General features: G+C 39.2%; 1 protein-coding gene across 1 annotated transcript in view; it reads right to left on the bottom strand.

Moving 5' to 3' along the window:
• The window catches only part of MEP1B (meprin A subunit beta), a 36,061-nt gene extending 23,510 nt beyond the window's left edge, over positions 1 to 12,551 (bottom strand). Inside the window, exons 1-5 of the mRNA XM_055559295.1 lie at positions 12,489 to 12,551; positions 10,274 to 10,292; positions 9,392 to 9,436; positions 9,262 to 9,305; positions 5,594 to 5,672 (exon numbers count right to left, since the gene is read on the bottom strand). Coding sequence (XP_055415270.1) covers positions 5,594 to 5,672; positions 9,262 to 9,305; positions 9,392 to 9,436; positions 10,274 to 10,292; positions 12,489 to 12,551 — 250 coding nt within the window. The remainder of the gene's footprint in view (positions 1 to 5,593; positions 5,673 to 9,261; positions 9,306 to 9,391; positions 9,437 to 10,273; positions 10,293 to 12,488) is intronic.
• Between the last annotated feature and the right edge of the window lie 746 nt (positions 12,552 to 13,297).

A 13,297-nucleotide genomic window follows, 5' to 3' on the forward strand; every position in this document is an offset into this window, starting at 1 on the left:
ACCCCATGAATCGCAGCATGCCAGGCCTCCCTGTCCATCACCAACTCCCCGAGTTCACTCAAACTCACGTCCATCGAGTCAGTGATGCCATTCAGCCATCTCATCCTCTGTCATCCCCTTCTCCTCCTGTCCCCAATCCCTCCCAGCATCAGGGTCTTTTCCAATGAGTCAGCTCTTCTCATGAGGTGGCCAAAGTACTGGAGTTTCACCTTTAACATCATTCCTTCCAAAGAACACCCAGTGCTGATCTCCTTTAGAATGGATTGGTTGGATCTCCTTGCAGTCCAAGGGACTCTCAAGAGTCTTCTCCAACACCAAATTTCAAAAGCATCAATTCTTCAGCGCTCAGCTTTCTTCACAGTCCAACTCTCACATCCATACATGACTACTGGAAAAACCATAGCTTTGACTAGACGGACCTTTGTTGGCAAAGTAATGTCTCTGCTTTTGAATATGCTCTCTAGGTTGGTCATAACTTTCCTTCCAATGAGTATGCGTCTTTTAAGGCTGCAATCACCAACTGCAGTGATTTTGGAGCCCAAAAAATAAAGTCTGACACTGTTTCCACTGTTTCCCCATCTATTTCCCATGAAGTGATGGGACCAGATGCCATGATCTTTGTTTTCTGAATGTTGAGCTTTAAGCCAAATTTTTCACTCTCCTCTTTCACTTTCATCAAGAGGCTTTTGAGTTCCTCTTCACTTTCTGCCATAAGGGGGGTGTCATCTGCATATCTGAGGTTATTGATATTTCTCCTGGCAATCTTGATTCCAGCTTGTGCTTCTTCCAGCCCAGCATTTCTCATGATGTACTCTGCATAGAAGTAAAATAAGCAGGGTGACAATATATAGCCTTGACGTATGCCTTTTCCTATTTGGAACCAGTCTGTTGTTCCATGTCCAGTTCTAACTGTTGCTTCCTGACCTGCATATAGGTTTCTCAAGAGGCGGGTCAGGTGGTCTCGTATTCCCATCTCTTTCAGAATTTTCCAGTTTATTGTGATCCACACAGTCATAAGGCTTTGGCATAGTCAATAAAGCAGAAAGAGATGTTTTTCTGGAACTCTCTTGCTTTTTCGATGATCCAGTAGATGTTGGCAATTTGATCTCTGGTTCCTCTGCCTTTTCTAAAACCAGCTTGAACATCTGGAAGTTCACGGTTCACGTATTGCTGAAGCCTGGCTTGGAGAATTTTGAGCATTACTTTACTAGAGTGTGAGATGAGTGCAATTGTGCGGTAGTTTGAGCATTCTTTGGCATTGCCTTTCTTTGGGATTGGAATGAAAACTGACCTTTTCCAGTCCTGTGACCAGAGCTGAGTTTTCCAAATTTGCTGGCATATTGAGTGCAGCACTTTCACAGCATCATCTTTCAGGATTTGAAATAGCTCGACTGGAATGCCATCACCTCCACTAGCTTTGTTCGTAGTGATGCTTTCTAAGGCCCACTTGACTTCACATTTCAGGATGTCTGGCTCTAGGTCATTGATCACACCATCGTGATTATCTGGGTCATGAAGATCTCTTTTGTACAGTTCTTCTGTGTATTCTTGCCACCTCTTCTTAATATCTTCTGCTTCTGTTAGGTCCATACCATTTCTGTCCTTTATCGAGCCCATCTTTGCATGAAATGTCCTTGGTATCTCTAATTTTCTTGAAGAGATCTCTAGTCTTTCCCATTCTGTTGTTTTCCTCTATTTCTTTGCATTGGTCACTGAGGAAGGCTTTCTTATCTCTTCTTGCTATTCTTTGGAACTCTGCATTCAGATGCTTATATCTTTCCTTTTCTCCTTTGCTTTTGGCTTCTCTTCTTTTCACAGCTATTTGTAAGGCCTCCTCAGACAGCCATTTTGCTTTTGTGCATTTCTTTTCCATGGGGATGGTCTTGATCCCTGTGTCCTGTACAACTTACGTAATATTAAACATCAACTGCACTTCAATTAAAAAGCAAAAATTAAAAAGAAAAGAAAAGAAACAGGTACATAAAACTTATAAGGTTAGGATAGCTTTAGGTAAAATGCATGGCAAAAATAACCTAAGAGGTATAGTCAGATTAAAGCTCACTGGGGACTTCCCTGGTGGTTCAGTGGCTAAGACTCCATGCTACCAATGCAGGAGGCTCGGGTTCAATCTTTGGTCAGGGAACTAGACCCCACATGCCACAACTAAGAATTTGCATGCTGCAACTTAAAAAAAGATCCCACATGCTCCTGTGAAGACAGAAGATCCCATTTGCTGAAACTGAGACCTGGTGCAGCCAAATTAAAAAAGAAAAAAAAAAGCTCACTGGTCTTTCATGGAACACAGGAGAATACAGTTTTATATATATAGTTTTAATCATGCATATGTATATATATATGATTTTGAAACAAAAATATTTTTAAACTTTTAATCAAAAGACTAAAACCAAAAATAAATATTTAAATAAGGAGAGGTTAGTAAAAGTACAAAGTTTCAGCTATCAGATAAATAAGGCCCAAGGATCAAATGTAAAACGTGGTGTTATAGTTGATAGCACTGTATTGCACAATTGAAATTTTCCAAGAGAGTAGAATATAAATGTTCTCACACACAAGAAAAATATGTGAGGTGATGGGTGTGTCAGCTAACTCAAAGGGGGAATCCTTTCAGTGTTCACACATGTCAAATCACCACAATGTATATCAAGTATCTAACAATTTCATGTCAATTATACCTCAATAAAGCTGAAAAAAAATTATATTTTAATACAGTGTTTCAGATCCCCCTCATTCTGAAAGTCAGTGGACATCATTTTCTCCTCATGTTACACAACTCTTTAGTTTCTAATTCTATGAATTACTGTTGCTTTGGCTTTTTCTACCCTACTCTTGGTTTTTCATTTGTTTATGACCAATCTTGCCTTCTCAAAAACTTTTATCAGATCTTCCATCTATATCAATTCCAAAAAGTTGCTCTCTCAGGCTGAATTCCACTCTGTGCCATCTAACTCAATACAATCTTCCTGGGTCATCCAGAAAGATCCATTATCTATGGCGTATGTGTGATATGCAAGGTACCTGTGAAAAACTCATCCATACCCATGGCTTCAACCATCTCCCATACCCTTAGTAACTCCCTGTTAGATTTCTCTATCTTGAATGACCAGACCAGATACCAAGACATCATACGATGCCTCCACCACAGTGAGCCTGAAGCATTTCAAATCCTGCATGCCAAAAAGCAATTTCCACCATACTTCTCCATCTCACCCTCTTCAAGACATATTCCCTATTCTTTTTAAAGTCATTGCCATCCCCCCAGTCACCTAAGAATGAATCCTGGGCACTAGCCCTTCTTTCCCTAGACCCACCTTCTTCTTGATCTCTCACAATCACCAAATCTAATTGCTTCCTAAGCCTCTCTTAGAATGATTCACTCTAGTCTATCATCACTGAGAGAGTCTTGGCTTAGAAACACTTTAATCCTTCTCTGAATTTCTTCAACAGTCTAACTGATCTCCCTACTCTTTTACTGCCCCACTGATAATACATCTTCTGGACTGCAACCAGAGTGATAATGATCTCATTTCTGCACTAAAACCTTTGGTGGTTCCACATGATCCTTGGTATACACACCAAGTTCTTTAACACAGGAAAGACTCAAGACTGGATTCTGCCTACCTGTTCAACTTCATTATCTTCCCACTCTCAACCTAATTCTAACCAGTGGTTTTCTCCTTTCCCCATGCCTTTGCACGTAGTGATCCGTCTGCTTAGAGCATCCTTCCCTTGCTGTCAGAGGCTGCACTAGCCCACACAGTGCCTTAGAAAGAAGCACCTCGCTGTACACCAGAAATTAACACAACATTATAAATCAAACATACTTTAATTAAGAAAGGAAGGAAGGAAGAATGGAAAGAGGGAAGGAAGAAACGGGCACCAAATCTGAGCAGATACTGCCAGTACTGTCTTGGTAGGTGGATGAATAGTACTTCATTCAAGAGATGAATGCCTCTTGATGAATATGATGCAAGCTTAATTTCAGTCCCACTTGCCCCCCTCCCCAGGCACCTTTGTGTGGAGTACAACTTGCACAAGCTTCACAGCAGCCCCACTGCACAGGGTCACTTGCCCCTATTATATATGCCTTTATATCTAGTTTGAGTTAAATGTCCTCCAGTGGGCTCCCATAGCTCTTTGAACATATCATCAATCATAATATTTATTCCATTCTATATAATTAGCTTTTGATTTATAATTATCTCTACTGAAATGAGGCTTCCTAGGTTGTGCTAGTGAAAAAGAATCTGCCTGCCAATGCAAGAGACACAAAAGACACGAGTTCAGTCTCTGGGTCAGAAAGATTCCCTGGAGTGGGAAAGAGCAACCCACTCCAGTATCTTGCCTCGAGAATTCCACGGACAGAGGAGCCTGTGGGATACAGTCCTTGGGGTCCCAAAGAGTTGGACATGACTGAGCACACACACTGAAATATACGATGTTAGTCACTCAGTCAATGTCCAACTCATTGTGACTACATGGACTGTATAGCCCACCAGGCTCCTCTGTCCATGGGATTTTCCCAGCAAGAATACTGGAGTGGGTTGCCATTTCTTCCTCCAGGGGATCTTCTAGACCCAAGGATCCAACCCATGTCTCTGGCATCTCCTGTATACAGGTAGATTCTTTACTGCTAAGCCACTGGAGAAGCCCAAATAAATGATACTTAAGCGAAAATTTCCCAAATGGCAGTTCCTAAACTGATGCTGGTCAGTGATATCATTTTTACTAATCCATGGGTAAAATGAGAATTTTGTTTAGTGTTTTCCATGACAATAAATTTCTAATACAGAAAACTTGCCCTTTCTTCTGGATTAGATTCTTCTGACTTTTTAGTATTAAAACATTATTTATTTTATAAAAAGAGGATGATAAAAAGAAAGTGGGTTCTTGTTAAATTCCTGACTTGGCAAAATAAAATGTTAGTAAAATAATGACAGTTCCTAGAGTTTTGTTTGTTTTTTTGGTGCTTGTTTTTCAGTCATGTGTTAAATCTGAACATAGATGAAGCCTCTGCTTTAAAATAAAGACTAGCTTCCGAATCTTTATGTTCCAACTGTCAAATACAGAGTAGGCTTTCTGTAAATCTTGGCTGAATTAATCCCTTTACTGGTCAAAGTGAAAGCTGCTCAGTCACGTCTGACTCTTTGTGATCCCATGGATTATACAGTCCATGGAATTCTCCAGGCCAGAATACTTTCTCCAGGGGATCTTCCCAACCCATGGATCAAACCGAGGTCTCCCGCATTGAAGCCTGATTCTTTACCAGCTGAGCCACAAGGGAAGTCCTTTACTGGTCAAAACTCAGCAAATATTTCATACAAAATCATTTGGTTCTGTTCATTCTTCATTTTGCTTATTTCTTTTTAACATAAGTGTATTTAGGCAGGCTACAATCCATGGGGTCACAAAGAGACACAACTGATAATGCACACACACACACACACACACACACGGCCACACAAAGCAACAAACAAAACCCTTAATGGCCATGTGAATCTTCCCTTGAAAATACTGTCATCCTATTCTGTTAGGAACACACATTATTTGTGGACACTCCAAATTTCATACTAACCCAAGCTATCATCTAGAACATATGGAATAGTATGAGGCCACCTATATCTTTCTCCAACGATGGCATTTCTTTCTTGTATCTGTCAAAAATAAGTGGGAAAGGATTCACTGAAGGTATCAGTCAAAAATTATGAAACAAGCAATAGTTAACCCAGAAATAAAAGAAGTTTTAAGCTTTCCCAAGCAACCTAAGGGCTTCCTTGTAGCTCAGTGGTAAAGAATCCACCTGTCAATGCAGGAGACTCAGGTTCAATCCCTGAGTCGGGAAGATCCCTGGAGAAGGGAATGGCTACCCACTCCAGTATTCTTGCCTGGAGAATTCCATGGACAGAGGAGGCTGGTGGGCTATGGTCATGAGGTTGCAAATGAATCTTGACAGGACTTAGGAACTAAATAACAACAAGGCAACCTAAACAAATTTTCTGTGTGAAGCGACTTAGCAGCAGCAGCAGCAGCATGCACGTACTCATGTGTGTGTACACCTACTCTTATCCTATCATAACAAAAGTTCTAGGAGGAAATCATTAGCTTCTCTTTTTTAATAAGGAGAATGGCAAGCATTAATATTTCCTTTAATCTCATTTCACTTCAATTATTCATATTTTTACATATCCTTTTAAGTGTTAGTGCAGGTTTATATGCCCAAAACCTCAGAGTTTGGAGCAGAGAAAGGTTTACTGCAGGGCCATGCAAGGAGATGGGTGGCTCAGGCCCCTCAAAACCCCTAACTCCCTGAAGGGTTTTGGCAAAGCATTTGTAAAGGCCAGATGAGTGAGAGGCAGGCACAAGACATGTGATCAGTTCATATACAATTCTGATTGTCTGATGGAAAATCATTAATTACTATCATTAACTTTGTTAATAAAGTTGAAGACGGAACCATGCAAAATCATGTAAATAATGATTTGTAAAACTGGACTATAAATATGGTAGATTCATAGACTAGTTTCCTATATTAAGATTTAAAAACATATAAGAAGAAAGTGATAGCAAAACTTCAGTCATCTTGATCTTGCAATATGAAAAAAAGTTCCACATGAGCTATGCCAAAGTTTTCAAAAAATTTTACAATATTGAAATTTTTGGAATAGAAAACATATTTCATTAACGTATTCATCCAGCCAATGAAATGAACACTGTTCAAGAGAAAAGAGATCCATTGGTAACAAAAGTACCAATGCCTCTACATTTCTCAGGCTCTAGTGGAGGAGACAAACAGCATGTAAGAAAAAAGTTTAAACAGGATCTATTTAATAGTAGCAGAGGAAATAAAAAGGGAGATGTGAACAAGAATAAAGGAATTGGGGGGAGTGCATTAGATAAAGTGATCAGGACAGAACTCTTTGAAAGGATGACATTGAAGGTGAAATGAGAGTGACAAGAAAGAGCCAGACTTGAAAGGTTCCTTGGATATCACCTAAAGAGCTATGGATGGAGGTTCGTGACATTGTACAGGAGGCAGGGATCAAGACCATCCCCAAGAAAAAGAAATGCAAGAAGGCAAAATGGTTATCTGAGGAGGCCTTACAAACAGCTATGAAAAGAAGAGAAGTGAAAGGCAAAGGAGAAAAGGAAAGATATACCCATTTGAATGTAGAGTTCCAAAGAATAGCGAGGAGAGATAAGAAAGACTTCCTCAGTGATCAGTGCAAAGAAATAGAGGAAAACAATAGAATGGGAAAGACCAAAGATATCTTCAAGAAAATTAGAGATACCAAGGGAACTTTTCATGCAAAGATGGGCATAATAAAGGACAGAAATGGTATGGACCTAACAGAAGCAGAAGATACTAAGAACAGGTGCAAGAATACACAGAAGAACTATACAAAAAAGATCTTCATGATGCAGATAATCATAATGGTGTGATCACTCACCTAGAGCCAGACATCCTGGAATGTGAAGTCAAGTGGGCCTAAGGAGCATCATGACAAACAAAGCTCATGGAGGTGATGGAATTCCAGCTGAGCTATTTCAAGTCCTAAAAGATGATGCTGTGAAAATGCTGCACTCAGTATGCCAGCAAATTTGGAAAACTCAGCAGTGGCCACAGGACTGGAAAAGGTCAGTCTTCATTCCAATACCAAAGAAAGGCAATGCCTAAGAATGCTCAAACTACCTCACAATTGCACCCATCTCACACGCTAGCAGTAGAGTTAAATCGTGCAAGGTCCTGGAGGCTGTGGGCCAATCTGGATATTATTCTAAATACAAGAGGAGGCCATTGAAGAGTTTCAAGGCAGGAAGTAAAAAGGTGGCATTGCTAATTTAAAAGATCACTTTGCTGTGGAGGACAGGTGACAGGGACAGAGTGCAAAAGATTCTAGGAGATCAGCATTTGAAGTAGATAAATAGAAGAAAAGTGCATTCTTAGGAGTATAGATGCACTGTGGAGGTAGAAATGTTAGAACTTACTGATGGAGAGGACGGCAAGGTGAAGAAAAGGGAAGAAGCAAAGGTGACTCCTGGATTTTTTACTTATTATTCAGTGGAGTGGGGGAGAGGGAGTGGTGACGAATTTACTAAGAGGGAAGACTGGAGAGGGACAGCGTGCGTGGGAAATCAGAGTTGAACTGAGGACTCATTATGCTTGAGGTATCTCATAAATATTCCAGAGGAACTGATGGATTAGCATCAGGATAGACCAGTAGGGAACTTGGGGGAAGGAATGAACCAGAGTTATATATTTGGAGTTATCAGCATAGAGGTGACATTTAAAGCCCTGATACAGGATTGGATCAAGAAGGGGAGAAGAGCAGACCAAGGACTAAAGATCAGATACTCTGTAGCTCTGATTCTTGAGTTGAAGTTCACATGGGGGTTGAGGGATGTTTAAACATGATACCTGTGTTCATCTGTGTGCTGTGATGGCGAGGTAAGAACCAGTACTCTTTATGAATATCTTAAGAGGATCTTTACGTGGCAACACTATTCTCAGCTATCAGAGTAGAAATCACAAAATCTGTCTCTTATGATAAAAAGCCAGATTCATTAAAATTACCAATTCAACTTAATTTTGCTTCAACTAGCTTTAATCAGTGAAGTTCTATTTAAAAACAAAAATCTCATGTGTGCTTAGTCACTCAGTCATGTCCAACTCTTTGTGATCCCATGGACTATAGCCCACCAGGCTCCTCTGTCCATGGGATTGCCCAGGCAAGAATACTGCAGTGGGTTGCCATACCCTCTTCCAGGGTGTCTTCCCAAGCCAGGGATCAAACCCGGGTCTCCCACATAGTGGGCAGTTTCTTTACCATCTGAGCCACCAGGGAAGTTCATGAATACTGGAGTGGGTAGCCTATTCCTTCTCTAGGGGATCTTCCTGACCCATGAATCAAACCGGGGTCTCCCACATAGCAGGTGGATTCTTTACCAGATGAGCTACCAGGGAAGCATTGCAATAATGAAAATCAATTAGATCAGTAAGAGCAAAGCATGCAAGATGAGTGACAGTCTTCAACCGCAAAGAAATCTGAGTAATGAATGACGAAGATACCACTATGTGAATCCCTTAGCATATAATGTATTCATTGACTAAATGTGTCAACTATGATCCTACATGCTTAGAGACAGTTGGGTTTAACAAAGCCCACACTGTCCCATCATTGTCAGGTATTGATTTCAGCTTGCAGTGATTAATTGAAAGTTCTTCCTTGCATTGTTTCAACTCACCTCATCAAGTATGATGTCTCCCTCAAAAAGATCCAGTCCCAGATCTAAGAAGGAAGATAACAATTTTTGTTAGCAAATTGGATTCAAACTCCCCACTTAATAAAGAATGTAAAATTAAAAATCCACAAACCTTCATTGATATCAAATATATCCCGGTCAAGTCCATTATCTACATCTTTAACAAAAATAACAAAAACACATTGAATGTTGTGCTTATGAAAGAAGAAAATCTTTATCAACCACTGATTAGAAGTGAGCAAGTTTCTTTTGTCTCATATAAGAGAGTACCATGCTCTGATTCAATATACATTGATTGATTGATCCATTGATTGAGAACCTCCCTTGAGTCAGGCTTGGGGCTATGGAGTTTTGCATACATATCCTCTTGTTTTATCCATGTCCCTTGAATGGCAAATAACTTCAGGAATAAGAAATTGGTCGCTCCATATAATATTAATTTGAAAGACTAGATTAGATGACTAGATAGGAAGCAAATGTTTACACAAGGTAAAATCAGTTCAAGCAACCCATGTATGTATATTCCTTGCTAATAATGTACCTTGGAACTCTCAAGCAAAATTCCTAATCTATATTTGAATTATTCTTAAGTTTCAAAAGGTAGATAATATGGCCAAACCTCTAAGCGTACAACTGAATAGGAAGAACATCAGGCCCATCTGATTTGGCACAAAGACAGCAAAAATAACAACAGTAGACATTTATGGGGTGCCAATATGTCAGTCTCTGTGTTTGGACTTTCTTATACCATCCTCTTTTTTTTTTTTTTTTTTGCTGAGTATGTGGAACCCCTGAGCAGAAACAATAAAATGTTCTTCAGAAAATCAAAAGAAGCCAGTGCTTGATCAAAGTTCAGAGCAAGTATGCACTGTGCTTAGCATTAAATGTGTCCTAAGTTCTTCTGTGCTGTTGCTCTATTCTTCACACGACCTTCTTCTACCGTGTGTGCTGTGCCATGTTCAGTCACATAGGGCAAAACTCAAAATAGACTCACCAAAGATTTCTGGAGTTGGCTGGGAAACAAACACATAAGAAAATGATATTATTATGATGTCTGTGACATAGTCTTATTGATTCCAATTTCCATCTAGCCATCTGTGGGGTTTTGTTTTTTCCTTAATAGTATGGATTAGTTTCTGGCATGTATTCAAGAGAACTACATCAGAGTCTAAGATAACTTTTTGACCCAAGGGTCTTCTCATTTCATATAAAAAATGAAACAGTCTGTTGCATGAATTTGAAGGGCTGAAGCAAGAAGCCAAGTTCTCAGATTCAAAAGAAGGCAGAACATGAGTCCTGCCCTCCAATAAGTGTTCACATTAAACAAGATTTTCTAAAGAATTCATGGAGCTTCATTTGAAAAATCTAATAACTTATTCTTGGCATTAAAATATTATAATTTATAATGATGCTTTAAACAGAAAATTTTATTGAAGATCTCATTAACCATGGTTTAATTTCACATTTTGCTCAAGACTCTGTCTTCGAAGTCAATACCAAATACTTCAGAAAAAAAAAATCTATGGCTATACTTTGCAAATGAAAAAAACAAACAAACTGAAAATAGATTCCCTACAGGTGACCAAATGAAGGGCTCCTCAGTGGCTCAATGGTAAAGAATTCACCTACAAAGGCAGGAGACACAGGAGATGAGAGTTTGATGCCTGGGTCGGGAAGATTCCTGGAGAAGGAAATGACAACCCACTCCAGTATTCTTGCCTGGAAAATTCCATGGACAGAGGAGCCTGGTGGGCTACAGTCCCTGGGGTCACAAAGAGTCAGACACAACTGAAGCAAGTGGGCAGCAGCAGACCAAATGAAACCCAGATCACATACCCAGCAGAAAAAACTAAGTAAATCTGAGATTTCTTAATGAAGTCTAGTTTAAAAAGCTCATGGACTTGTAGACAGTAGGTCTGGGTTTTATTCCTGCTTCTACCAGTTACCAGCAAGTCAGTTCACCTTCCTGGTACTCGGATACTCAGAGTATCTGTACAATGTGGTCAGGGCTGGCTTTCTGGGTATTCTGACAGTTATATGATATAATGTGAAAGAATGTGGCAAACTATAATAAAGTGTCATACAAATGTAAGGGACAATTTTATTTAAATACAGATTACCTGTAGGTTCTAGAATCTCCATGCTAGAATCAACTGGGGTATCTGGCAAGCAGTGAGGATAAATTGGTTGGATGGTGACCACCCTTTTTTATATTAACTAGTGTCTTGATTGTCTTACACCTTGGCCACACACAGGCACACCCTCACAGAGGAATGCCAACACACTCCCGAAAACCATTATCAAGCATTCATTCATAATTACAGTTTTAATGAGTCTCCCATGGTATCTCTTGTTCTCACTGCTGTAGTTCTGTTCACAGAATATTATTTCAACATAATAATTGTTATTTAAAAATCACAACTAAAGATTCTCCCCAGCATTTGAAACTTCATTTAAAACCTCAATTATGGTTACGAGGGGATGTTGGAGGGAGAGATAAGTTGGGAGATTGGGATTGACATATACAAACCACTTACATAAAATAGGTAACTAATAAGGACCTACTGTATAGCACAGGGAACTCTACTCAATACTTTGTAATGGCCTATATGGAAAAAGAATCTTTAAAAAAAAGAAAGAAAAAGAGTGGATTATATGTATAACTGATCAACTTTGCTGCATACCTGAAACTAACACAACATTGTAAATCAACTGCACTCCAATAAAAATAATAAATAAAACCTCAAGTTGGTTTGTGGAACCAGCTACCTGTCATTGTAGAAAGATTGGTCTAACCTGATGAAGAAGAAGAGAGATTCCATGCTACAAGACTTAAGCATTGGCTGTGCCCATGACATTCATTATTCACTCTGTCATGTCTCACATTCCTATAACAGCAATACATATCACATTCCTTAGTAAAAACGGAATGATTTTCAAGTTTCCATCTTATCGTAAGAAAACTTGTTACACAACAATGAAACTGCAGAGAAAACAATTTTATCTCATGTCCCTGACTTTTCCTCTGGTGCGCCTTCTTCTCACTCCCAGTACTCTGCCTGCCCCTGCTCACCAAAAAAAAAAAAAATTTAATTTCATTAACATTTTGAAATTCCTTTAAAAGCAAAAAACAAACAGGTTGTTCTTTAGTAATCATTATCAACTATCCCCAATTTTTCTAATTTTTTTCCCCTACATTGTTTCCTTACCAAGCCAGAAACCAAGAGGAGAGCAGCAGAGCACAGAAACCAAGGCAGATACCAAGAAGTCATGCTGTCACTTCCAGCTGAAAGCTGTGAACTATGAAATTCAGAGCAGCATTTGCTTTTTAAAAGGCAAACATCATAACATATAGCCTTTGATCTTAATGATCCCTCTGGCAGGTCAGCAGACTGTAGTAGTAATACCTCCAATCAAAAAGTTAAAGTCCAATATCCTTAGGACAGCTCTGCAGAGCTCATTGGTTGTTTTTTGTAGGTTTTTATTTCCCCTGTGTCAACATTCAATAGCCAAGCGCCTGACTGAGAACTGTTAACGAAATAAGTTCTCTAATGTGTAATACTGGGCCCCAAGATTATTAAGTGCCACTTGAGAACAATAATATCAAGTTAATGTCTAATCTCAGTCTTTCAAATGTAAACATTTGTGAAGTTCTTTCGGCTCTTCTAGCCCTGAGTTGCTTTAATATATCTAGTTACGGCCATCACTGTTTGTTGTTCACTCATTTAATAAAAATGTATTGATTTATAATACAAAATCCATTAATGTCCTAGAAATTGGGCATACTTGACATTCACAATTAAAGTAGCAAAACAGGAACACATGTCCCTCCTGAGTATTCCCATCAAGCAAAGTCAAGAGAACACTGAAAAACCAGTGTTCCCAATCCATCTCTCAGTTCTTGCTCACTTTTTCTTCTTGGGGTAATTTCTCTTTAGAGACAATCTGCTTTCTCATTTCCCAGAGTTTCACTCTCAACTTAAGTGTGATGTAGGATAATACTTTTGAAATGTGAATT

This window comes from Bubalus kerabau, chromosome 21 (assembly GCF_029407905.1).
Source record: "Bubalus kerabau isolate K-KA32 ecotype Philippines breed swamp buffalo chromosome 21, PCC_UOA_SB_1v2, whole genome shotgun sequence".
Lineage (NCBI taxonomy): Eukaryota > Metazoa > Chordata > Mammalia > Artiodactyla > Bovidae > Bubalus > Bubalus kerabau.